This window comes from Chelonoidis abingdonii, chromosome 5 (assembly GCF_003597395.2).
Source record: "Chelonoidis abingdonii isolate Lonesome George chromosome 5, CheloAbing_2.0, whole genome shotgun sequence".
Classification (NCBI taxonomy): Eukaryota; Metazoa; Chordata; order Testudines; family Testudinidae; genus Chelonoidis; species Chelonoidis abingdonii.
The window spans coordinates 146,724,069-146,750,261 of record NC_133773.1 but is presented as its reverse complement, the minus strand read 5'-3'; the positions used below and the strand labels follow the sequence as shown (position 1 = coordinate 146,750,261).

Below are 26,193 nucleotides of genomic sequence, written 5' to 3'. Positions count from 1 at the left end.
CAACAGACCATGGTGAAGTTAGCACAGCATCTGATCTCAGGGACAGGGCACCCATGGAGCCACAGCAGCGCATCCTGCCCTGTGCAGCTCCCCCCGGATGAGATGGATCACTGCCAGCCCAGGGGAGAGACATGCTCCCCAGCTAGGGTGACCAGATCCAGATGTCCTGATTTTATAGGGCCAGTCCCGATACTTGGGACTTTGTCTTTATAGGTACCAATTACCCCCACCTAGGGTGACCAGACAGCAAGTGTGAAAAATTGGGACGGGGGTGGGGGGAGTAGGAGCCTATATAAGAAAAAGACCCAAAAATCAGGACAGTCCCTATAAAATCAGGACATCTGGTCACCCTACAGGTGAGTTCCTTCCCCCACCCCTTCCCAGAGACCCCAGCAGCCAATCCCCTCCCTCAGACTGTGCTGCATTCGGCTCTCTCTAGGACCCAGCAGCCATGCTCTTACATGCTCCACTGCTTCCCATCTGTCCGGGCTCCGGGAGAGCGGTGCCCCCCAGACCTAGTGGTGCCCTGGCGGCTGCCTGTTCTGCCTATGGCTAAGGACGGCCCTGCTCCCCCAGCCCAGTCCACTCTCAGCCTCCCCCTCTCTTCCCCAGGCCTCATGTGGCTGCGGCAGGGGGTGGCGGAGGTCCGGCTGCGCCACACGTGCGAGCAGAGCGACGGGCTGCCCGGCTATGGCTGGCTGCTGCACGACGGGCTGCGCTTCGGAACACAGGAGATCCGTGACCGTGGCCTCACGCTGCGCACCGAGTTCGTGAAGCGGCCGGGCGGGGAGCATGGTGGAGACTGGAGCTGGCAGGTCATTGCCTGGCCAGAGGTGAGGCTGCGGGAATGAAGGAAGGGCCCTGCCCGGGGTCAGTGACAGCTGGGAAGGGAACCCACGAATCCCGGGCTCCCCCTGCCCCCAAGTCTCTATTGTCACCCTCAGGCCGGGTGTCCTCCAAGAGCTAGGAGTCCTGGCTCCTTGCCTGCGCCGGGCCCTGGGGGTGGGGACTCCCTGTTTGAGCCCCACGATGGATTGCACCACCTGGCCCCTGTGTTTGGTGGCGATTCCTCTCCTGCCCCAGTCTCTGTCCCTAGGGAACATGGGGCGTTTCCTGCTGTGGGTGGATCCCCTGGTTGCCAGAGTCTCAGGGGGCTGCCCCCCGCAGCTGTGCAGGGGGGTCCTGGAGGCTCCAGCACAGAGCTGCAGGGTGAGCGATGCCCAATGTCCATCTCTCTCCTTTCAGAGCGTGGGCGACCAGACCTCCCTCGTCTCTCTGCTCTTCTACGTGGCCACAGACGGGCAGGGGACGCTGCAGCCGCACGTGGAGAACACGCGGTTGGTGTCTGTGACTGGGACATCAGAGGAACTCGGTCATTTCAACATCACCTTCCACAAGCCCACCACAGAGACCGGGGAAGCCCTCGGCTATGCCAGGTATCGGGGGGGCTTGAAGCAGAGCGGAAGCCCTGGCTGTGGGGGAAGCGCCTGGCTTTCCCAGGAGGGGGTGCTGTGGAGAGTGGGGCAGTACCTCCGGCTGTGGGGTGTTCCTGGCTCTTGGCTTGACCCCTCCTCTCTTGCAGCTATAACCACCTGGATGTCAGGAGCCCGGGGCTGCACCGCCTGACAGACGTGGTGAAGAGCAGCCTCAGTAACCGCTTTGTTTACGCTGCGCCAGGCGGGCGCAAGCGCCGCTACTTTGCTGTGGACACGTACCGGGCACTGCCTGGGGAGCCGGACCAAGCTCCCCAGAGCCACCTGCTGCTGCACCAGGTGACGCTGGCGCTGCCCTGCCGCGTGGAGGTGACCTTTGAGTCCGGCAGCTTTGCAGACCGCCCCGGCTCGCTGGTAGGGGCGGTGCTGAGCGAGGAGCTGGCCAGGCATGTGGCCGCCTTCGAGCAGCGCTTCGACGAGACCTTCTCCCTGGCCCGCAAGGGCTTCACGCCCCAGCAGCAGAGCTTTGCCAAGGCTGCCCTCAGCAACATGCTGGGTGGGATGGGCTACTTCCACGGGCACTCCATCGTGCAGTCTGTGCACAGCCAGCACCCCCTGCCCTACCCCGAGGGCCCCCTGTTCACCGCCGTGCCCTCCCGCTCCTTCTTCCCCCGCGGCTTCCTCTGGGACGAGGGCTTCCACCAGCTGCTGTTGGTGCGCTGGGACCCAGCCCTGAGCCGCGAGGTCATCGCCCACTGGCTGGACCTGATGAACGTGGAGGGCTGGATCCCGCGGGAGCAGATCTTGGATGACGAGGCGCGAGCCAAGGTGCCTCCCGAATTCATTGTGCAGCACAACGAGGCTGCCAACCCGCCCACCTTGTTCCTGGTACTGCAGCAGCTGCTGCGGGAGCCGGGCCAGGGCCCCGCGGAGCTGTCCTACCTGCGGAGGCTCTTCCCCCGCCTGCGCACGTGGTACGAGTGGTACAACACCACGCAGGTGGGGCCGCTGCCCTACACCTTCCGCTGGCGGGGCCGGGACCAGGACACCGACCTCTTCCTCAACCCCAAGACGCTGACCTCCGGGCTGGACGACTACCCTCGTGCCTCACACCCCTCGCCGGCCGAGCGCCACCTAGACCTGCGCTGCTGGATGGCCCTGGCCTCGGGAGTCATGGCCCAGGTGGCCGAGCGGCTGGGCGAGCCGGCTGCTGACTACCGGCGCATGCAGCAGGCGCTGAGTGACAACGCCCTGCTGGAGGAGCAGCACTGGGCCAAGCAGCTGAGCATGTTCGCCGACTACGGCAACCACAGCCAGGCCGTGGGGCTGGAGCGCGAGAAGGTGGCTGTGGGGCCGGGGCAGCCCCACCACCAGCTCCCCGCTCCGCGCCTCGTGCGGGTGGTCCGCAAGCCCCCCAAGCTGCAGTTCGTGGGGGCCCTGGGCTATGTCAGCCTCTTCCCCTTCCTGCTGCAGCTGCTGCAGCCCGACTCGCCCCGCCTGGGCAGCATCCTGGGGGACATGCGCAGCGAAGAGAAACTCTGGAGCCCGTACGGCCTGCGCTCGCTCGCCCGCACCAGCCCCCTCTACATGAAACACAACACAGAGCACGACCCCCCGTACTGGAGGGGCCCCATCTGGATCAACATGAACTACCTGGCAGTGCGGGCGCTGCACCATTACGCCAGCCTGGAGGGGCCCTACCAGCAGCAGGCAGCTGCGCTCTACCAGGAGCTGCGTGCCAACCTCATTGCCAACCTGTACCGCCAGTACGTGGCGAGCGGGTACCTGTGGGAGCAGTACAGCGACAGCACGGGCCAGGGCCGGGGCTGCTACCCCTTCACGGGCTGGTCTGCCCTGGTGGTGCTCATGATGGCTGAGGAGTATTAGGGGGTAGGGGGCACCCCCACCTCTTAGTCTAACCCTGGTAGTTGGGACCCTGCAGCCACCGTTCAGGGTGGGGGTGGGGGCTGAGTGCATTCGGGGATACCCCGAGCTGCCCAGGCCTTTGCCCCTGTTCATCTTTCTCAGGTATTTTCATAAGAATGTTGGGGGGAGGAGGGGGGGGTCTCTAATTCTTTTAAAGAATAAAGCTGAGTAGCTCTATCCTCTGCTGGCTGCTGCCATCTTTGGGACTCAGCAGCCGGGGAAGGGGTGGACACAGCCAGCCATGGGGCACTGTGGGGAGGGGCCTGTCATGTATGGGATACAGCTACCAGCGGGTACTGGGGCCTGGCAGACCACACTGCCTGGAGCTGAGGGGGGCTGCTAGCCACAGCCCTTTCCCTGGAGGTGCCTCTCCTACAGCCCCCATCAAAATCCTGGGGCATGTCAGGTCTGTGGTGCTGCTCCACCACGTACCAGGCAGCCTGCTCTGGGGGGGAACCCAGCAGCCTCCATCCCCTCTCCTGGCTGGGCCTGCACCAAGCTCAGGCAGCTGTGAGGAGCAGGCTGTCTGCAATCCCCATTTCCCACTGGTAGCTGGGCCCCCTGCCCCACAAAGCTGCCCTGCTCTCCCCCCACCACACACACAGCTGAGAACCCAAGCAGCAGGATGTGAGTTTGCCTCTTCTCCCCCCCGCCCCCAGCTGAGAGCCCAAGCAGCAGGATGTGAGTTTGCCTCTTCTCCCCCCCCCCCGCCAGCTGAGAGCCCAAGCAGCAGGTGTGAGTTTGCTCTTTCTCCCCCCCCCCCCCACCCCAGCTGAGAGCCCAAGCAGCAGGATGTGAGGTTTGCCTTCTCTTACCCCCCACCCCCCCGCCCCATGCAGACACTCACAGGCTGTAATTCCACATCTCTTTAATAACGAGAACTGTCCTGCACGCTGGGAGCAGAGGCCACATCTCTCACCAAGGCAGCCCCCACCCACTTCAAGCACTGGGGTGCCACAGGGAAGGCCTGCTAGCTGCCCCAGGCCAGCCACCCCCCACTCTCCCAGAGAAGCCCCTTGGGTGAGGGAGGGGGCACTGGGCAGGAATAATCTGATTCGTGCAATTCCACCGAAACCCAGTCCCAGTGGGAACTCTACGGGGAGGGGAAGGACCCAGCCGGGGGCATGGCCCCCGGGCCGGACAGCGCTATGCATGATACCCAACAAACGACAGTAGCACGCAGAGTGAGGGACACACATCGTCTACAGAGTCAGTCTGGGGGGACAGCCCCCCTCAGGCACGCTCTCCCTGGGGGCTCCATGCCAAGAGTCCATACCCCAGGGAGGGGTCAGTCAGCCATGTGGCGCCGGTGCAAACTGTCCCCGACCCAGCACACAGGGCAGAAGCAGAGCTGGAGGCAGGGCCCTGGGCCAGGAGGGGTTTGGGTGGGAGCCCCCCCCGCCCTCCCCACTGCTGCAGCCAGGAGCTGCCTGCTGTCCTGCCTGCCAGAGGGGAAAGCCCGCGCTGGGCAGCACAGAGCCCCAATGCTCCCAGGCACAAGCACTCAGGAGGGAAGGGCTGAGAGGCAGCTGCCCAGCATGTGGGGCAGGAAGAGGCCAGGGTGCTGCCTCTCAGCCCCACGCAGTTCTACACACCCCACCCCACCGGGCAGGATTCCCAGGCAGCCTGCCAGGGTGAGGCATGGGACAGGGACCTCTGCCCCTTGGCCAGCAGCACAGAGGTGGGGGCTGACGGGAAGGGCTGCTCCAGAGCCCTGGAGGTGCTGGGCAGAGGAAGGGAGCTGGGGTCACAGGGCAGGAAGTGGGGAGCTGCTGTCTGGGGCAGCACCCAGCTTGGCTCAGACAGGCAGGACAGGCGAGCCGGGCTCCTCACTGCCCCCATCGCTCTGGAGCCCACAGAGGCTCTTGTGCTCCGAGAGCTGGGGGGACTCAGGCCCCGCCTTGCTGAGCAGGTGTGTCTCCTCCTCACTGTCCTCCCCACCCTCCTCCTCCTGGCAGCGCCCCACCTCAATGCCCGAATCGCCCGTCAGGCGCCGGTGCCGGAAGTGCTCACTGCTGTCACCCTGGGCCGCACCCTCCTCCTCCCCCGTGCCCTCCTCTTCCTCCTCGATGTCTGAGCAGCGGTGGTAGTCGGCCTCGAAGAAATCCACGTTGGAGGAGAAGAGGGTCTGCTTGGGTGGGGTCTCGCAGGGGGCTGGCTCCTCGGGCAGCTCCCAGCTGGCGCCAGTGCCCGTGCTGCTGCTGCCGCCTTCCTCGCTGGGCGTGCTGACCTGGCTGCGCTCCGTCTCATCTGTGATCTGCACCGACAGTGAGGTGCTGCTGGGGGAGGTGAGGCAGCTCGACTCGCAAGAGCAGCTGGTGAAATTCTCCGAGCTAGGAGACAGGGTCAGGGGACTGGAGCCCAGGCGGCTATGCGGCCCACCCAGCTGGGCCAGGATGGCGCTGTAGGGGGGAGGAGGGGTGCTGGGACGGTGAGCCACTTCCTCATAGGCAGGCAGCTTAAAGGAAGCCAGCATCCCTGGAGGGGAGAGAGAGAGTCACCTGGAAACCCGAAGGGGGCCAGCCACCCACCCAGCCACCCCACCTGCTTCCCACCCTGTGAGTCCCGCTCACCTCCAAGCCTCTGGAGCTGCCCTTCCTGTCAGCCCCTCAGCTGTGTGCTCCCGGCATTGCCCCCTGCCTCAGACACAGCCCTGCCCGCCCCCCTGCCCTCACTGTGCTTCCCGGGCTGACCATCCCGTGGGGCCCAGAGCCACGCCACAGATCTTACACCTGAGCTGGTGAGGACACAGCCTCAGACCAAGGCAGGGAGGGATCTGGTCCCACGCACGACTTTCCAGCAACAGCAGGGTAAGACCTAAGCTGGCTTTCCAGCTCCCAGGTCTGAGAGCCTGCCTGGGTGGGAACGGCCAGCGCCATGCACACGTGGCCAGACCGCCCGAGCTGGCCTGAGGACGGGAATGGGAGGGAGAGAGGCTGTGCGGCACTCACTGAGATCCATCATGGAGGTGGGGTAGTTGCAGGCACCGTGGTAGGCGATGAGGTTTATCTCACGCTGCCGCTGCTGCTGCTGCAGACGCAGTTTGGCGCGGCGGTGCCGGTAGGCGCAGCAGCAGCTGAAGAGGATGAGAATGGTCCAAAGGAGCCAGAACCCTGCAGACAGGAGAACACTTGAGAAAAACCCTTCTCCAGGAGCCCCCAGTCCAGCCCCGCCCCACAGCACCCCCTGCTGGAAGAGGCTGGGACCGGAGCAGCCAGGAACTCCCCCAGTCAGTGCCCCTTGCCTGTCCCCCGCAGCACCTCCTGCTGGATTAGGCCAGGGCTGGAGCAGCTGGGAGCTCCCCCAGCAGCCAGCCCCCTGCCAGGAGAGGCTGAGAGCTCCTCCCATCACAGTAAGGATCCCTGAGAGGCAGGTGCTGGCCCCAAGACCTCGTGCTGCGTCGTCTCCTCCCCACTCACACCAGAGCTCATAGTAGTAGGTGCAGCATCCAGTCTCTCCGCAGCAGTGGCCCGTCTCACACACATAGGGCTGGTTCTTCACCCCTGGGCAGTATTCCCGAGCCTGCAGGGAGAGGACCTGGCATTACACTCCACAGCCACCCCACCAGTCCCCTTCCCACAGTGTGTGTCGCCCTCCCACCGCACCAGCACCCCATTAGGGGCACAGCCCTGCCAGGATGTCTGCAGGGTAGCCCGGGAGCCCTCTATGTTGCAGGCTGGTTGGCAGCAGGCTGAACGAGCCCCACACAGACCCTGCCACGCTCCCTGCCCCGCTGCAATGGCGGAGGGTCTCCTAGCCACACGATGCCCCCCAGCAGCACTCCAGGACAAAGGCCGGGGATCCACGGAGCCTCTGGTGGAGGTGCCTCATGCAAGTACAGGCAGGGCCAGGCCAAGCCCCTTAAGTGCAGGGAGGGGTCAGGCTGACGCAGGTGAACCCACCCCGCCAGGCCCTCACCCCCAACACACACACACTTCTCTATGGAGCCAGGGCTGCTGCTTAGCAGCAACCTGCTTCAGCACCAGCTGCCACTGACTAAAGGGATGCCAGCCACTGCAGCACCTGCTCTCCACAGCCAGCCACTCTCCCTTCGCAGGCACCTGGCCTCCAAGGTCCCCACCGAGCCTCTCTTCAGGCTGCATCATCAACCCCCCTCAGGGGTGCCCCCGCGGGCTGTCCCTAAGCTGGGGTCATGGCTGCCTCCCTCCCTTCCATGTGAGGAGTCTGCTCCAAGGCCCAAGACCTTGGCTACACAGACCTGCTCCAGTTCTATTCTGAGTGTGATGTTACAGCGATACAGGCCTTGTCATGGGAAAGTTGCACCATTTGGACGGAAGGCGTGATTGTAAACGGGTTCCATCCAGCCAGTGCTCTATTTTGCTTTAAATCGGGGTTATTGTGGTTTGGCTTAGGTCAGTCAGGACTCAATCACAGCGAAACAGACCCAGAGCGCCACCGAAGGAGGCACCACGGGTTCCCAGGCTGGTTTCAAACACTGAGTGGAGCCAGGGGGGTCTCTGAAACAGGGGCAAGACCCCGCACAGACGCCCCTCACTCGCTGTAAGAACGGCGGCGTTGGCTTTCGCTCCAGTCCCGTCTACACTAGGAAAGGTTTGCTGGGGAAGCCACACTGGGGCAAACTCTGCCAGGGCAGCCAATGTCTCCTGGCAGACGGGCTGGCACCGCACATGGGTCCCCCGATCCCATCACTGCATGTGCTGCGGGAGCACGTCTACACAGGGCTCTGCCGGGACACGAGGGATCAGCCCCCAGCCCCGGACTGTGCCAGGCCCGGCCAGTCCGCACTGCACACACGGAACTGCGCGCTGCGGCCAGGGGCTCGCGCTGACCCAGGGGGGCAGAGGCCGGGGAGGTGCGGGGGGCTCGGTCGGACTCAGGGGGCGGGCAGAGGTCGGGACGGGGGTGGGGTTCGTGGGACTGGGGATTGCGGGGGCGGAGAGCTGGGGTGGTGTCTGGTCGGTTTCAGACGTCTGGGTGCGCGGGCGATTGGAAGGGTCCGGCGCCTGGCTGGTGAGTAAGTGTTCTGTAGAGTTGTGTGGTACTCAGGGGGGGCGGGGCGCGGGAGTATTGTTATGTGGGGCGGGGGGAGATTCGCTCGGCTCGTCTCGACTCTGAGGGCGGGGTTGATGGGGGAGGCTATCTGTGAGGGTTAATGGGGGGTGGGTTCGGACGGTCGGACGGGGGGCGGAGCTGGGTCGAACCCGGGGGGCGGGTGCTAGGGACCAGGTGGGCGGGCTCGGTGGGACCGAGGGGGGGACGGGAGATGGGGGTGGCGGAGGGTCTGTCGGACCGGGGGGGCGGGGCTCGTGCGACGGGCCCGAGGGGGGGGTGGAGGTCGGGACCGGGCGGGCTCGCTCGGACCGGATGGCGTCGGGTGGGCGCGGGGCTCGGTCCGGACCCGGAGGGGGGCGGATGGTCGGGGGGCGGGGTCGGTTCGGACCGAGGGGGGGCGGAGGTCGGGGGGGGCGGAGGCTTCGTGCGGGCCCGGGTGTGGGGCCGGGAGGTGGGGGGGCGGGGCGTACAGGTCGGGACGGGGGGGCGGGGCGCTCGGGAGGGGGCGGGCTCGTGGTCGGTACGGGGGGAGGGGCGGATTGGGGGAGCGGGCGGGGTCTGTCGCGGGGGGGGCTGTGCGGGCCCGGGGTGGGGGCATAGGTGCGGACGGGGGCAGGGCTCGTCGGAGCCGGGGGTGGGCGGAGGTGGTCGCGGCGGGGGCGGGACTCGTGCGGGCCCTGGGGCTCGGTCGGACCCGGCGGGCGGGGAGGTTCGGGGCGGGAGGAGGTCGGGGGCGGGGCTCGGGACGGGGGCGGGCTCGTCGGACCCGGGGGCGGGGCTCGGGACGGGGGCGGGGCTCGGTCGGACCGGGCGGGGGCGGAGGTCGGGAGGGTGCGGGGCTTCGGTTCGGACCAGGGGGGGCGGGGCTCGGGACGGGGGCGGCGCTCGGTCGACCGGGGGGGCGGGCTCGGTTCCGGGGAAAAACCGGGGCGGGGCGGGTCGGGGGGGGGTGCTTCGTCGGACCTCGGGGGCGGGGCTCGGGGGGGCGGGCTCGTCGGACCCGGGGGGCGGGGCTCGGTCCGGGACCGGGGGGCGGGGGCTCGGGACGGGGGCGGGGCTCGGTGACCGGGGGCGGGGGCTCGGTCTCGGACCGGGGGGCGGGGCTCGGTAGGGGCGGGGGCTCGGTGGACCCGGGGGGCGGGGCTCGTTCCGGACCGGGGGGGGCGCGAGAGCTCGGGAGTGGGGCGGGGCTCGTCGGACGTGGGGGCGGGCGTGCGCCGGGGGCTGGTGGCGGGGAGCCGTCGGACTGGGGGGGCGGGGGCGGGGCGGACGGCGGCGGGGCTCAGGTCGGAGGCGGCGAGATCGGCGGAGAGGTCGGGGGGGCTCGGGCGGGGGCGGGCTCGGTCGGACCGGGGGGCGGGGTCTCGGGACGGGGCGGGGCTCGGTCGGACGGGGGGGGGCGGGTGGAGCGGGCGGCCGGGGCTCCGGTCGGACGGGGGGGGGGAACGGCGGCAGGCGCCCGGGAGCCCCGCCCCGCCGGCGCCGGCCGGTACCTGCTGCTGCTGCCGGCCAGCAGCGCGGCCCAGGGCCCCTCCTCGGACCCCCGGGCCGCTCCATTGGCGCCGCCTACAGCCCCCCGCGGCCCGTCCGCCGGCAGCGCCCGCCCGGCCCCCGCCCCGCAGCAGCCGCCGCTCCCCCGGCCCCGAGGCCGCCGCCTCCTCCCGGCCGCCGCCCTCCCTCCGCCCGGGCCGCAGGCCTCCGCCGCCGGCATCGCGCCGGGCGCCGCGACGCCCGCCCCCGCCGCTTTCAGCAATCCGCTCCCGAGCTGCGGCCGGCCGCAATCCGCGCCGCTGCCACCACCAGCTCAGCCAATCAGTCGGCGCGAATACCTGCGGCCTCAGCCGCAACAACAGGAGACAAGAGACCGAAACCGGCCCCGGACAATGATGACAGGAATCTTGGCCAATGGAGTCGCCTTCCGCCTCTAGGGACCCGACTGGCAGCAGGTCTGGACAAAGGCAGGCCTATGTTCGCTCTCGGTGTGAGACTGATAGTACGAAACCAATGGAAATTGGACACCCGGCCTTCTGGGTGGAATTGTAACGGTATCGTCCAATGGAGAGAGGCCACACCAAGTTACGAGGAGCCAAGAACGACACCAGTTGATTGAAGGATGCCGATGGGAAGCACACGAGTGACTAGGGGTCAGCCAATGGAACCCACGGGGCAACTCTCCTCGGGCACTAATTTTACGAGTAGCGCCCTCTGCTGGCTGTTCCGGTAAGGCCGGCTGCGGTTCCGTCTGCATGGGAGCTCGGGCTGGGGTGTGCAGTACGTGGGGGGAGGGCGTGCAGCAGGGGATGGTGCTTGAGGGTGGTGGGGTGGTATGCGATGGGGTTGAAGTGGCGGCTGTGCACAGGCTGGGCTGGGGGTTTTGGTCGCTATTGAGCGGGTGGGGTGAAGTTGGGGTTGGGTGCTTGTGCACAGGATGGAGCTGGGGGTTCTTGGTGCTATGCAGGAGGTGTGGTGAAGTGGGGTTTGGGTGCTGTGCACAGGGTTGGGTGGGGGTCTGGGGCTGTGAGGGCGGTGGAGGGGCTCGGGTCGGACGTGGAGTGGGGAGGTCTGGGGTATGTGACAAGTGGTGGGGATTGGGTGTTGTGCAGGGCGGCCACAGCGTGTGCACAGTTTACGGAGACCCATAAAATGAAAATGGCATTGCATATATCACAAGCATAAAATTTCTCTCTATTCTCAAAAACTTGGTGTTACATACAGACCTGCAATCCGAATGGGGAGCATTAACTTTGCTGCACTGTTATAAGAATTTCTGAGTTCCTGATAAACTCTTGTTGAGTCAAAGCTTTCTTATTCTACATTACTACAGTTATAAGCTAAAGTTTGGGGAGGGGGAGGGCTTCTGGGTTTTATTTGTTTGTCTCAAAACTTGAGAAGTGTGCCCACTTGGTAGCTTACGTCTAGGGTAGAACATCCGCTGTATGTCGTTTTAACGGTGGAGTCTGGGTACCTGGAAGATAATAGAGCCAAAATATCATATGCGCGCTAAGTGCACTTTCGTACAGGCGGGTGATAGTGAAGAAAAGTGATAAGTAAAATGCATGGATTTTGTCAGAAACAATCATGTCAAATACCTGATTAGCTTTCTGACAAGGTTAACAAGGCCTTGTGGATGGGAGGAAGCATGGTATATCTTGGTATTAGTTTATACCAAGTCATTGGTATATCTTGACTTTATGTACAAGCTTCTGATACGTTGTCTCACATGCTCTTTCTTTAAACAAAGCTAGGGAATACAAACCTAGCTGGAGCTACTATAAGGTGGTGTGCAAACTGGTTGGACAAACCAATTCCAGAGAAAGCATTATCAGTGGTTCACAGTCAGGCTGGAAGGGCATAACACAGTAGGGTCCGCAGGATCAGTTCTGGGTCCGGGGTCTGTTCAATATCTTCTTCAATGATTTTAGATAGATGGGCATGGGGTACATTGTAAGTTTTGCAGATGATACCGAACTGGGATGGGATTGCAGGTGCTTTGGAGGTAGGACTTAATTCAAATGGATTGGACAACAGGAGATCATGTGTTCATAATAATAGAGAATTCACATAGAGGAATAATGGCAAAGAGTACTCATTAGGAAGGACATCGTTGCACACATACAAATTGGAATAGTTTGACACTAGAGCAAAGAAGTTACTGAATAAGAAGAGGTCTAGGGAAAGGATTATCTAGTGGACTATTTAGCTTGTTATATTAGTCACAGTGAAAACTGTTGCAAAAAAAAAAAAACCAAGTCATTCTGGGATGTTTAGCAGGAGCTGTTGTAATTAATACACACGTCGTATTCTTCACTGCTATGTATCAAACAAAGCCAATGAACTTATTTGAAAAATCCCGCCGCTTCAGCCAATCCGCTCCCGAGCTGCGGCCGGCCGCCAATCCGCGCCGCTGCCCCCACCAGCTTCAGCCAATCAGCGGCGACCTACCTGCGGCCTCACGCCCAACAACAGGAGACAAAGAGACCGAGACCCGGCCCCGACAATGACTGACAGGAATCTTGGCCAATGGAGATCGCCTTCCCGCCTCTCAGAGACCGACTGCCAGCAGGTCTGGCCAAAGGCAGGGCTGATTTCGCTCTCGGTGTGAGACTGATAGATACGAAAACCAATGGAAATTGGACACCCGCCTTCTGGGTGGAATTTAACAGGTATCTGTCCAATGGAAGAAGAGAGCCACACCAAGTTATTACTGACAGGAGCTGTGACCAATGGAAACCAGACACTAGCCACTGTGAGCGTGACTGACAAGGGGGTCAGCCAATGGAACCACCGGGCAACTCTCTCGGGCACTAATTTTTACAGTACGCCCTCTGCTGGCTGTTCCCGGTAGGCCGGGCTGGCAGAGTCCGTCTGCATGGGAGGGGGAGGGAGGCTGAGCAGGGCGGGGTGGGGGTCTGGGTGCTGTGCACAGGCTGGGCTGGGGGTCTTGGTGCTATGCAGAGGGTGGGGTGAAGTTGGGGTTTGGGTGCTGTGCACAGGGTTGGGTGGGGGTTCTGGGGCTGTGGGCAGGGCGGGGTGGAGTGTGGGCTCTGGGTTACTGTGCACAAGGTGGAGTGGGGATCTGGGTGCTGTGGGCAGGGCGGGGTGGCGGTCTGGACAGCACAGGGCAGAATGGGGTGGGGGTCTGGGTGCTGTGGGCAGGGCGGGGTGGCGGTCTGGACAGCACAGGGCAGGATGGTTGGGGGTCTGGGTGCAGTGGGCAAGGCAGAGTGGCGTTCTGGACAGCACAGGATGGGGTGGGGGTCTGGGTGCTGTGGGCAGGGCGAGGCGGAGTGGGGGTCTGGGTGCTGTGGGCGGGGCAGGGTGGGGGTCTGGACAGCACAGGGCAGGGTGGGGGTCTGGGTGCTGTGTGCGGGGCAGGATGGTTGGGGGTCTGGGTGCTGTGGGCAGGGTGGGGGTGGAATCTTGGTGCTGTGGGTGGGGCAAGGAATTGATGTTGCACAAGGACTCAGAGCATGTTTCCGATTGCCCAGGCTGCTCCATGCACAGGGCAGAACAGAGGGTGGCCAGGGCCCTGTGTCTGGGGCAGAGGGTGGGGTGTCCCTTGGTGTTAGCACTTGGCCCAGTGCCCTCTGTGCAGGGGCGGCTCTAGATATTTTGCCGTCCCAAGCACGGCAGGCAGACTGCCTTCAGCGGCTTGCCTGCAGGAGGTCCCCCGGTCTCACGAATTTGGCGGCAGCCTGCGGGAGGTCCGCTGAAGCCATGGGACCAGCAGATCCTGCACAGGCATGCCGCTGGAGGCAACCTGCCTGCCGCCCTCCCGGTGACCAGCAGAGTGCCCCCCGCAGCTTGCCGCCCCAAGCACACGCTTGGCATGCTGGGGCCTGGAGCTGCCCCTGCCTCTGTGCAGGCACCAGGCTGCTGTGAGTGGAGTTGCTCCCAGACATCCAACCACTTCCGAGCCAGCAGGGTCTGGCTACAGGCTAGTCCCTATTTCCACTTCTGGGGCCTTAGGGCAGGCACCCAAGCTTAGACCTCTTCTCTGACCCCCTTCCCTGGGATGTGGGGCCCAGCAGCCCTTGACTTCCAGAGGCTCTCCCCGAGTTCCCTCCAGCTCAGGGTGTGACAGTGCTGCCTGTGGAAGCCAGCTGAGGTTGTTCAGTTAGGGTGACTCACAAACAAAACGGGGCAGACAAATCCCAAACGCTGGTGGTTATTCCAATACTTAGATTTACCAACCAGCACAGAACAGCTTCTGTAGCACCTCACTGGTTATTCAGGAGTTGAAACCACGCAGTTCCCTTAAAGTGCCCAGCCTCAGGCCTCCGTCCAGACACACGTTAAATATATGATGATAAATTTTAAAAATCTTATCTCATCATATAACAGAAAAGGTTCTTCCGATCCCAAAGGATCGGCCACACACCCAGGTTTAATTATAACTTAGATCTTACCCACAATACACACTTCTAGCCAGTTCTTATTAACTAAGCTAAAATTTATTCAAAAAGAAGAGTGTTGGTTGAAAGATCAATATACAGACAGACTTGAATTCAATTCTTGAGGTTCAGATACGAAGCAGAGATGAGCTTGTAGTTGCCAAAAGTCCTTTCAGAAATAGTCCATAGGTTATAGTCCAATGTCCATATTCAGGGAGACTCCAGTCAGTGACTGGGGATCTCAATCCTTGTGGCTTAAGGTTTCCCCCTCTTGAAACCCAAAGCAGATCTGAGATGAAGCAGGATCATGTCCCAGGGTCTTCATACATTTCCAGCAGCCTTTTGGCCTGAGAAAACAATAGGCTTAACTCTCCTTCCAAACATCCTGGCAATTAGCCCAGGGTAATTTATCCATGAAACAGTTCAGATACAGGTTACCACAACCTTCAAAGAGACACATAGACAATAACACTATTTCCCTCAAGTATCTTCCTAAATGTTTATATTCCCTTTTTTATCCTTGAATTAAAGCTCTAGCAATAGACAAGACTTGTTTGCTGGCATCCCAAGACCTGAGCAAACACCTCCCCTTCCACCTCTAACAATGCAGACTTGCATTTCAAACTCTGCTCATTTATATATCTTGCTAAGCAGTTCTTAAGGTTCACCCATGGGTCAGGTCAGTCTGTGAGTTAATTAACACTTTCTGGCCCTGTCATCCTTCAGTGAGATATTATATCACACTCTTAACGTCACAGGGGGCACTTAGTTTGACCCCAGTGGGGCCAGAGGGCAGGAAAGCAAGGCACACAGCCTCAGCAAAGGGATTTCTTCACCCAGAAAGCCCTGGAGTATTGAAATCAGCAGAAGGTCTGAGACATCCACCCCTTCTTCAGAGCTCACCCTGCTGGTTCATGAGCGAGTCCCGCTAGGCAGAGTCCCTTCTGCCCTCTCACGAGCAGCGGCCACAGCCTGCCAGCAGACCCTCTCTTAAACAGGGCCACCAGCTCTGTGCCGTGTGCTCCCAAGCTGAAGTTCCCTCTCCCTTCTGGGCCCTTGTATGTTCCATGGGGGTGGCCCACTGGTTGGGAGTTAGAGAGAGTGGATGCCCCCCCTCCATGCATTTTTCATGAGGGCTCCTCCTGTGGGTCCCTCTAAGGTGTTACCTGCGGTTCCAGGCAGGGCAGCCATTGAGTCTAGACTGCACCACAGCAGGATGGGCAGGTCTGAAGTGCAGCCACGGTGCCAGTATTTCAGCCCAGGCCCAGAACACTTCACAAGTTGATACAGGGGATGTTCACGGCATAGTCAGGACTGGCCCCAGGAAACCGCTGGCTCCTGAACAGATGAGCTTTACCCTTATTGTAAAGAGGCCCATTGTGCCAGCGGAGCAGAATTCCCCTCCTCCCAGAGACATAAGGGAGCTCTTACCAGCCTGCACCCAGATCACTGAGTACCTGGAAGACAAGGATTGAAACCTTGAACTTGATCCACAGTCTATGGGAAGCCAGTGCAGAGCCAAGGATGGACCTGCTGGGCTCACAGCGCAGGGGAGATGCCTTGCAGGGTTCTGGAGCAGGAGTTTCCTCAAGGGGTGGCTTCACGCCCAGGGAGGTTGTGCTGTTGTAGTCCAGCTGGGAGGTGACACGGGCTTGTCTAACCGGGCCCAGGTCACTGGCTGCCACGCTGCAACAGCGTCTCCGAGCCGGCCAGAGGGAGTAGAAGGCGTTACTTGTGAGTGCTGTTATGTGAGAGTTCAGCTCCAAAAAGGAATCTGGGAGCCCCCTAAACTACAGACTGAGCCAACCAATTATGGGCATGAACTTTCCACTACCAGGGACTGTGCCATGACTGCAAACTCTTCAAAGTGCTTCCCTCTGCCTGCCAGTGGCACCTCCATCTGGTGGGTTTCAGCTTCCGCCAGCAGCTCCTCAGCCCTGAGCCCATCTCATCTCCACCTGGGGCCGGTGCTGTGGTCGGGCATGATGGGTAAATAACAGGGCTGTGTCTCGCCTGCCTAGTGCTGTGACCAGCTCCCATCCCGTCCCCGGGGCCCCTCTGCAGCATTTGACACCATGGCTCGTGGGACACTGCTGAGGGGTCGGACTCAGGGTAAGGTACTAGAATGGTTTGAGTCCTTCCTAAGGGGAATCTGCACCTCCATCACTAGGCCCCTCCTCTGGGGAATCCCACAGGGATCAATTCTCTTCCCACTCCTATTAATGTCCACCTGCAGCCGGCTGAACGGGCCAGACACGCAGTCAGGGTCAGTGATATGCAGGCGACAGCTCTATTTACCCGTCCTCATGCACGACCACAGCATCTGCCCACTGCCTGGGTGGGCTCAGCTCCTGGCCAAGGAACTGCTGGTGGAAGCTGAAACCAGGTTCTCTTGGGCTAATACAGCCTCAGCCATGGGGGCAGGTATCACAGGCCAGGGAAGGCTGACTTTCCCCAAACAGTCGTGTGGCCCCACCCACGCTCCACCCTCAGGTCCCGTCTGCTGCCTGGGCTGGGGGCTTGTGGCTGGCCCAGGTAGATGGGGCCGGAGCTCACACCACCCAGCGCTCTGGGCTGGAGATGCTCAGGTGGCCCAGGGCTGGGGAACTGGCAGCTGCCAGGGGGAGGGCTAGTCTCCCCGAGTTCACACACCACCCATGGCCTCAGCAGAGGCTTGGAGGGATTTGGTGAAGTCTTTGTGGTGAATTCAAAGCCATGGCTCTCATTACCGGGGAGCTGGGAGAGCACTGGCCGTACCTTAGGGAGGGGATGGTCAGGGCAGTGGCTATGCTGTGACATCCTCGACCCTGACAGCTGAACCGCAGAACAGGGCCCAGGCATGAGCAGCTGGTGGGTGGGAGCAGAGGCGACCTGCGAGAGTCCAAGGGAAAGGAGTCAGGAGACAGGGACTTCTGCATCTGCAATCTTGTCACCGTGCATGGTGGTATGTCCCGAGACAGGTCTCGGAGATTGTCTCTGAACAGCTAGTGGAAAGCCTTTGCTCTGTGGTGGTCTTAACGAGCATAAAACCTGTTCGCCGTGGCTCTGGTTTCTGAGCTTAGATGACTTTGGTTTACCTGAGGTGCCTCTGTTGGATCCAATGACGTTTGCCACCTGCTGCCTTGACCTGCCTGGGTCTGCAATGGGCCAAGCAGCCTGAAGGGGCAAGATGGGCACGCCATCATCCAGCCAGGGCTGGGAGCCAGGTCCCTGGAGCCCACCGGGGGACCCCCCTCAAACACACACACAGCCAGCTTGGACTCAGCCCCTGGGTTACAGCTGCCAGAAACTGCAGGGGAAGCAGCTCTTTAGTTAGGAAAATTTCTGTCCTTCCTCTTTCCTCTTGAAACCAACATAAACTGCTGGAAGGGCCAGGCAGCCGGGCCACCCGATTGTGGTAGGAAGCTGTAGGACAGAGAGAAGCCCATGAGGAACTTCAGAGCCAGCCAGGGGAAGGGGCAGGACCTGGGATTCAGGGCTGAGAGATGCCAAGGCCCATTGGCAGGTTTAATCTGACCTCGTGCACTTTCTGGGGGCAGGACCCGCTGGCATCACAGGCAGCTCAGCTCAGAGTGCAGCAGCCAACAAGCTGTCGGGGTGTGCAGAGAGAAGTGGGGGGAACAACAGGCAAACAGGGCTAGGGGCATTCGATAAACTGAGGGGCCGCCCTGCCCTGGGCTCTGGTGTCCAGTTCTGGTCAGGCCAGCTTGGGGAAAGGACAGAGCAGAAGCCAAGGAGGTTCCTGATGGCGCCAGAGAGGCCCCTGTCTGAGGAGAGATGACAATGCAATCCAAGGACAAATCACTCCAAGGAAACACACGTCCCCCCGTTGTCCTGGGGAACTCCCTGCCCCAGGGTGCCACTGAAAGCAGGAGCTCTGCAGGAAGACAGCAAGAAGTATCGGCTGTGTCTATAGGCACCGAGCCCCTCCCCTGCTACCCCCGAGGGGATGAGGTGGGTTAGGAAGGACAGGCAGATGGCGAGGGGGGGGAGAGGGGGGAGGTTCTACAGATTGGAGAGGAGGCTGAGCTCAAGGTTAGCTCACGCACGTTAAGAATCCACCCTGTTGACCTGCATCAGGAACAGGGTGGGGGCCAGGGTCAGCTCAGCCCCAGCCATCCCTGACCACTTTGAGACCCTAACCGCAGGACAGGAAGGCGCTTCTCCTTTGAACAGGTTGGTCCATAACGGTCCAATGGGGTGGGGGGGTACCCTCTCGCATCTTCCTGCGAAGAGCTGGCCTGGCACCCCGGAGACAGGAGCCTGGGTGAAGGGGCCAGGTGATCTGCTGCTGAGTGGCCATTCCTAGAGGTGAAGGCCCCAAAGCCCCTGATCCCCCCCACAGCTCTGCAGGCCAGATGTACGTGGGGAAGGGAAGCCTGGAACGCTGGAAGGTAAAACCATTTGTTCTGAATGCTGCACACAGCTGTGTTATTGTAGGGTCCCCATTAGCACCAGGGCTGCCAGCCCTAAGCCCTAAAGCTACACCCCAGAAGTTAAATGGACTTCCCACACCGAGAGCTCTGCACAGGGTCGCTGGGTGCAGGGGAGCTGGGGGAGGCACTGCCAGCCCTGGGATTCCCCCACCGAGTGCTCTGCACAGGGCCGCTGGGTCCGGTGAGGGAGCAGAGGTGCTGCCAGCCCCAGCACAGGATGAGCGGAAGACTGAGGAATTGCAGCTCTAGGACATGTGCACCCAAGAGCGCAACTCTCCTGGGACCCGGGTCCAGCAGAGGGAGCTCGGAGCATGTGGAGGGAGTCCCAGTCTGGGCACACACCAGGTCCTGCTTAGTGCTGGTCCCCTGCACTGGGGCAGAGGAGTGTAGGGGCCCGGCCAGCCCATCCACTGACAGCTGGAAGAAGCTCCTCCCTCCCCCAAGCACAGCAGAGCTCAGCAATGCACCAAAGGGTGGGATACACCTCCTTGTGGCAGGGCCTGGAGACCCCACACAGCCGAGCCCAGTCACCGCCTGTGCCATTTCCCATCCCTCCCAGTCACCAGGGAGGGAGGGAGAGACATGAGGAGGCCAGGCTGCATGGAGTCACGTAAACTGCTCTGGGGCCTCAGTGCCGGCCTGGGGCAGATAGGCCCAACCCTGCAGCAACGCTGGGCTCAGACCTGACTCAGCTCCCAGGGAATGAGCCAGTCCCAGTAGGGGTCCCGGACACCAGGGTCCTCAGCTCGCAGTCACAAGGGCAGCAGCCACGTCCTGAGCTGATGGAGGGTGAACATCCCCCCTGAACCTCCCCAGAAGGACGCAGGGATCTTCAGCCAAGCCCTCGAAGAGGTGGAGCCTGGCAGCAGGGTCAGCGCCAGGAGCCCTAGCCAACCGCCTCCTGCAGCTGCAGGTTCTTCTGGTAGCAGGCGAAGCTGCAGAGGGGCACGCCGGTGCGTGAGCAGGAGTACCGCTTGCGATTGGGGCAGCCGCTGACCCCGCAGGTGGTGGGTGCAGGCACGGGCGGTGGCGTGCCGGGCGGCAGTGGCAGCGTGACCCCGGGCGGGAAGGACACGGTGATCCGGTCCGCGGCGTTGCAGTAGCGGATCATGGGGCATGGAGCCTGCTTGGCCTTGCGCTCCCGCAGTGTCTTCACCTTGGCCTTGTTGGTCTTGGTGAGGCGCTCGATGGTCTGGTTCTTGTTCTCCTCTGCCTTCTTGGCCGCCTGCAGGCGCCGCTTGCGGGCTCGCTCCTCCCGCTTCACCAGCATCTCCTCCGTCATCTCCTTCGCCTTGTAGCCCATGGGCAGCTCCAGGAGTGGCTGGCTCTGCTGCTTGTGCAGGAGGGCTTTCTGCGGGGGGCACAGAGCGCGAGGGAGGTCAGACCCAATGCACGGGCTGAGGGGGCTTTCCCTGCTGGGGGAGGGGCTCCAATCCGGCCCCAGCTGGGGGAGGATCGGCTGGCTCTGGGGACCCGTGCGTGTGTCAGGGCCTCCCTGTCCAATGCAGGCAGGGAGCCCAGCAGGACACAGGGGCTCTGAAGCCCCACGCATGGGAGAGTTTTGGGCACAGGGGATTCTGTGCCACCAAACAGGCCGCTGCAGCCACAACCGCTGCACATGGGCCATTGGCATGGGGCAGCAGGGACCAGCCGCCCGCAGCCTTCCTAGGCCACATGGGAGGGAAGGGCTGACCCCTGCAGGGCTCCCAGCCCCCCTCACCTGTCTGGCCGTGAGCAGTGACTCATCCACCTCCTTCTTGAGCTCGCCGTTGTCATCCAGCTCGCCCTTCTCCAGCGCATCCAGCCAGCGCTCCTCCTCCTCGTCCTCGCGGGCAGGGAAGCAGCTCTCCGAGTCCAGGTCCGGCAGGGGCGATGGGTCCAGGTTACTGTCTTCATCTGCGCAGTCCCGGCATGGGGAGACACAGCGTTACAGGGGGCCCAGGAGAGGTGATAACTCGCAGTGGCTGGCCTGCTCCCAAGGGACTGTTCTCTCCAGGGGCGGACACTCCAACAGACCCCGACTAGGACCTGGCTGCACACTTCCTCTGGCCCCTGGGTGTTGGATCTGTCTCTGGCTCCCACCAGGGGAAACCCGAGTACGGCAGAGCTCAGCTCTGGCTCCCCGGTCAGCACCCACAGCCTCACCAGCCAAGCCGGAACAGAGTCAAGGGAGCAGCCTTCGGCTTTCTAGAGGCAGGCAGTTGGGGCAACCCAACACGGTGGAGAAGCTGGGGTCCCCCAAAGCTGTTTACAGCTATTGCGTTACTGCCTATGAGAGGGAAACTAGAGCACTTAGAGCTTGGCCGGGCGAATGTGGGAACCCCGATACCTCCCTGCCCCAGGGGCCTCACTCCAGCCATGCGGCCGCCCCAGGGGCCCCTCCAACTCCTTATCAAGGGCTGGGCTTCCTTGACTGCTGTTTGGGAACGCTGCAGAGCTGCGCAGTGAGGATCCCCCTTTAGCACTCACCCAGCCAGGCCCGATACTGCTCAATGGGGACCCCCTCCATGGGCTCGTCCTCGTCGTCCACGACCATGAGGGGGGAAGGCGAGCGCGGCACCTCGGGGATCACCGTGAAGGTCGGCACGCTGAAGAGACAGCGAGACCCTGCCCGTTAGGGTGCAGCAGAGCTCGCACCACGCAGAGCCGCACTAGGATCTGTGGGCATGGGTCTTCCAGCGCAATGCCAACACGGGCCAGTGCAAAGCTCCAGGGCATGGGGCCCACTGGTCCGTTCTGGGGAGGTGGGAGGCAGGGTGGGAACACAGGGTGAGGGGGGCCTACTGATCCTGGAGGAAGAGAGCAGGCTGGTCTGATCCAGGCCACATCTCGCCAGTACGGCGAGTCCTATTTTGAAGTATAAGCCTGGCCCTGAAACTGTCGCACATCCCTCCCACACCTGTCACCCAGAGCTGACGCTGGGGCCCCCCTTACCTCTTGGTGCCCAGGATCTGCCCGCCCAGCTTGATTTTGAGCTTGAGCTGGGGCTTGGGGAGCAAGGGGCTGGACTCCAGCGTCTCGGAGGAGAAGCTGGGCCCCACGTTCTCATGGTGATGCCTCTTCTTGTGCTTCTTCTTGTGCTTCTTGTGCTTCTTCTTGTGGGAGCCGTGCCCGCTGGACTCGTCCTGGTCCCCTGGGGACACGCGCAGACGCTCACATCACCTCGCTGCCCACGGGCAGCACAGGGGCACCGGGCCTGGGGCATTCCCAGGGGGGCTGGGCACCAGGCTGAAGGGACCTGCCCTGATTCCCCAGGGGAGAGATGAGACCCAGCAGCCCCCCCAAGCTCCTATGCCCCCTGTCCCGCTCCCACCACAGCTCTGCTTCGCCAGGGGCTGGGCCCCCAGGGCTGGGGTGGGGAGCAAGTGCAGGCCATATATACCCCCTGCCCTGCCCCCCCAGCTCCCCCCTTATCCATCGCAATGACTGAGTCTGCGCTACCTCAACCCCCGGCACCACCAGTGCGGGTCATACAGTCTGTGGGCAAGCCTGCCCTGATAAGACCACCTTCTATTGCACCGCAGAATGGCACCGCTTGCGATCCCACCAGCGTTCCCGGTCCTGTCGCCGATCCTGGTCCCGACGCCGCTTGCAGTCCCAGCACCGCCGCTCCCGCTCGCTCCACGACCCCCTCCCCGCCACCGGCCTCCTGCCCCCGCGGCCGCTCCCGCTCCCCCCTCGGCCGGTCCCAGCGGCCCGAGAGGTTACGGGGGGGGCGGTCTGGGGACCGCGCTCGCTCCTCACCCGCCTCGGCCCCCTCCATCCTGCCGCCGGGGGCGCCCCCCCTCCGCCACGCCTTGCTCATCGGGCCCAGCCTCGGCTACGCGCCGGCAGTCCGGGGAGCGCTATTCCGGACGGACCCGGGCCCCGCTTCCGCCCCTCACGGAGCTCATTCACTGACCATTCACCAGTGGTCAGCGGCCATCTTTGTTCGGGGCAGTGTCCTCTGCTAAAAGGCTCCCTCTAGAAACACGCCTCTGGGCTCTTTGTGACCGGGCTAGAGTTAAGGTCCGAGAGGAGCTGCCCAAGTGGGGTGCTTGGCCTGCGCACTAGGGAGCAGCACCGGGGTCCTATAGCTCCCAACCCCAGCCAGGCTCTGACCCACTGGCAGCCAGTACAGAATTCCCCCTCCCACCCTGTCCCAGCCAACAGGAGCCTCCCCCATCCCTGGCTTAGGGGGTGTGACCCATTAACCCCCGGGACTGGCAGAGGCTGCTTCAACACAGCCTGCTGGTGCAAGGAGGCTGGGGGGCCGCCTCCTGCACATGAGGAGCCACCGAGCTGGTGAAAGGGAGAAGGAGAGTCTAGATTGTCAGCTGTTCGGGGCAGACACCATCTTTATTTGTTCTATGCTGGTACAGTGCCTGGCGCGAGGGAGTCCTGCTCATGATGGGGCCCACATGCCACTGCAGTGCAAATAATAGGTAATGATAAAAAGGCACTGGACTGGGACAAGGGATCAGCTGGGATTCCCACCCTGGGACTTAGGAGTTCAATTCCTGGCTCTGTCCAAGACTCCCTGTGTCACCTCAGCTAAGTCACTTAGACTAACTGTGCCCCAGTTCCTGCCTGTGCAATGAGGGTAGCCCTGGCCTGCCTCCACCGTGGGGCTTGTACCGAGCCGATAGGGCCTGGGGAAGTGCTTACATAGAGGGAAGGGCAGCAGAAGGCACAAGTCTCCCCACCCTGCAGGCAGAAGCCCTAGGAATAGGGTGAGCAGATTTTCAAAGAGGATTGTAGTGGGGGAGGAGGGGCATGGAGGGCAGCCAGTGTGAGGGCCAGCAGCTTCTCCAGCACTGGAAGGAGTGGGGGCAACACAACTGGGGGTCCATGCACAGAAGCGTCTGATTTCACTGCCTTAAGCAGCTAGTGACATGAGGGAAAGGATGGTCCAGGGCTTTGGGCAGTAGCCTGTGAGACCTGGGGTCAAGTTCCTGCTCTGCCCCAAACTCCTTGTGACTTTGGTACGTCCCTTGGTCTCCCTGGGCCCCAGTTCCCACCTGGAAATGGGGGGACTAGCCCTGCAGGCGTGTGCGTGAGGATGGATTTGCTAGGAAGATTCCAGGGCGGCCAGCTGCCCGGTAATGGGGATGAGGAGGGGCATTCGTTCACCCTGCCAGTGAACCCAGGGGCTCCCTTGGCCACACGCTATCCCCGTGTGCATCTGCTTGGTGCAGTGTTATCGGTCCGGAGCTGGGCAAAGGGACCCAGCATTTCTCGTAGGTGCTGATGCTTCGGCCTTCCTGGGGCAAGGCGTCTGCCCTGGGCATAGGCCCTCTCTCATGTGCGAGGGTCAGGCTCCTGCCCCTTCCCCTTCCCTGCACACTTCCTGGTAATTGTCACGGAGTGTGGGGGAGTCCGGCCCTGCACCCCTCTTCCTGGGACTCACAGTGAATCTAAGCCAGCCAGTAAAACAGAAGGTTTATTGGACACAGGAACACAGGTTACAGCAGAGCTTGCAGGCACAGTCAGGACCCATCAATCGAGTCCTTCTGGGCTTTCAGGGTGCTTGGATCTCAGTTTAGGATACCCTGAATTCCACCCACACAGCCCCAACCCCAAACTGCAAAACTACTTCCCTCCTGCCAGCCCCTTCCTTTGTCCTCCTTCCCAGGCAAAGGTGTTGACCTTTCCCCCCCCTTACCTAGCTCAGGTTACAGGATCCGGTATAGTCCATCCCCTAAAGTCCTCCCCTGCTCTCCCATTCCCCACACAGATAGCCCCTACTCCATCACAGTAATCATTGGTCCTTCTCTCGGCCTTGTATCGCCTGATTACATCCATCCCAGAGGGTCCAAAGTCTCCCCACACACCCTCCTAGTTCCCTCCCTCACCTCCCATTCAAAACAGGCAAAGTCCCTTCCAACCCTCCTGCTCTGACGCACTGGAGAAAGGGCCAGTGCTTCTCAGTATGTCCCATGTGTGATGCTGCCAGGTCTTGCCCAGGCCGCAGGCATTAGCTAAGAACTGGCAGTATCACAGCCGGAGCCCAGACCAGGTCACCCGTATGTTAATCTTGCTCAAACCAGGTGTTAGGATGTGTTCGGTGTTTCGACTAGGACATACTTGCATGTTGCTGCCTGCGTTCATCTCACTCTGATATCTGGGTTCCCTATAAGAAAACATGTATCTTTTACTTGATAACTTTGAAAATGTTTGCATTTGTGAACTCAGGCACAGGAATCGGTTCCCCTCCCCACCACCCATCCAGAAGGCCTATCAAAATCAGATGGGGCATCAAGGACTATCCCAATACAAAGGATTGGTTAATGGCCCTATCTCACCTGGGAAATGCTGCCTGCCAGGAAGCTCCACCCTCCTCTGGACTTGGAAGCTGAATAAAGGAAATAAAACAAAGTCACAGGACAATTTCCCATCTCTCCTGGTTGTTTGAACTCTGACTGGGCCAGAGACTCTCAGCTGAGACCCCCTGGGTCTGCCTGAAAGATACTTTGAACTGACAAATCACTACCACTTGGTCACTCTTCGGATTTAGATGGGAACTCATTTGTGTGCAGATGGTTGCTGGCTTTACCCTGTAAATAACACTCATTTCTTTTTCCTAGTTAATAAACCTTGAGATTGTGTACTACAGGATTGGCTACTGGCATCGTCTGCAGTGTAAGATCCAGGGTACCCACTGATCTGGGGGTAAGTGACTGCTCTTTTGAGACTGGAATGTGGTGTGAGTTTTGGTGTAAGTGGCTGTTTATCACAGTGCAGTTTGTCTGAGTGGCAGGAAAGACTGGAGAGTCTGAGGGGCCTGTCTGTGACTCCAGTGTAAGATTGTTATAACGATCCAGGAATTCATGTTTCACAAGCTTGGTGACACACGCCAGCCTAGGGTATCTGCAGAGGCTGATTAAGCTTTGGTGGGGCCCCTCCCCACCCCACCCCTTCCATCTGCAGCCTCACCCTGCTCCCCCCCGCTTCTACCAGGGAAATGGGGTTGGGGCGTGGAGGCTTGCCCCGCCCCCCAGTGCCAGGCGGGCAGAGCGGGCCAAGCCCCTGCACCCCGACACTGCTCCCTGGCAGGAGCGCCAGGTGAGCAGAGTGGGTCAGGGCACGTGGGTGCCCATTTTTTCAAGGCTTCCCAATTGTAACAGAGGAGGAGAAGGACCTCGGAGTATTGGTTGATCACAGGATGACTATGAGCCGCCAATGTGATATGCCGTTAAAAAAGCTAATGCGGTCTTGGGATGCATTGAGTGAGGTATTTCCACTGGAGATAAGGAGGTGTTAGTACCGTTATACAAGGCACTGGTGAGACCTTATCTGGAATAGTGTGTGCAGTTCTGGTCTCCCATGTTTAAGAATCAGAGGGGTAGCCGTGTTAGTCTGGATCTGTAGAAGCAGCAGAGAATCCTGTGGCACCTTATAGACTAACAGACATTTTGGAGCGTGAGCTTTCGTGGGTGAATACCCACTTCGTCAGACGCAGGTAGTGGAAATTTCCAGGGGTAGGTATAT

At 61.6% G+C, this 26,193-nt stretch overlaps 3 protein-coding genes across 5 annotated transcripts; 1 reads left to right on the top strand and 2 right to left on the bottom strand.

Annotated features, from left to right (window-relative positions):
- Nucleotides 1–509: 509 nt before the first annotated feature.
- MOGS (mannosyl-oligosaccharide glucosidase) lies at nt 510–3,536 on the top strand. The gene is made up of 3 exons (XM_032787975.2): nt 510–833; nt 1,246–1,436; nt 1,583–3,536. The coding sequence occupies exons 1-3, from the start codon at nt 549–551 to the stop codon at nt 3,318–3,320; spliced, it is 2,214 nt and encodes a 737-aa protein (XP_032643866.1). The 5' UTR covers nt 510–548; the 3' UTR covers nt 3,321–3,536.
- A 1,428-nt stretch (nt 3,537–4,964) lies between these two features.
- Nucleotides 4,965–10,104, bottom strand: WBP1 (WW domain binding protein 1). The gene is given in 5 exon segments (XM_032787957.2): nt 4,965–5,837; nt 6,311–6,472; nt 6,779–6,881; nt 9,887–9,906; nt 9,909–10,104. Coding segments are annotated over 5 exon segments (1,161 nt in total). The 3' UTR covers nt 4,965–5,157.
- Nucleotides 10,105–14,325: 4,221 nt separating this feature from the next.
- INO80B (INO80 complex subunit B) lies at nt 14,326–22,655 on the bottom strand. Of its 3 annotated transcripts, none has more exons than XR_012656019.1 (6): nt 22,468–22,655; nt 21,658–21,856; nt 21,193–21,311; nt 20,444–20,619; nt 17,045–20,074; nt 14,326–15,744 (listed from the first exon to the last, which is right to left on the bottom strand). XR_012656019.1 is itself a non-coding variant. In XM_032787986.2 (5 exons), exons 1-5 carry the CDS (start codon nt 22,526–22,528, stop codon nt 19,610–19,612), a joined length of 1,020 nt encoding a protein of 339 aa, XP_032643877.1. In that variant the 5' UTR covers nt 22,529–22,655; the 3' UTR covers nt 14,326–19,609. The 3 variants fall into 3 exon arrangements, 1 of the variants encoding a protein (XP_032643877.1); XR_012656018.1 differs by having other exon boundaries at nt 14,326–17,692; nt 19,407–20,074; XM_032787986.2 differs by having other exon boundaries at nt 14,326–20,074.
- Nucleotides 22,656–26,193: the final 3,538 nt, after the last annotated feature.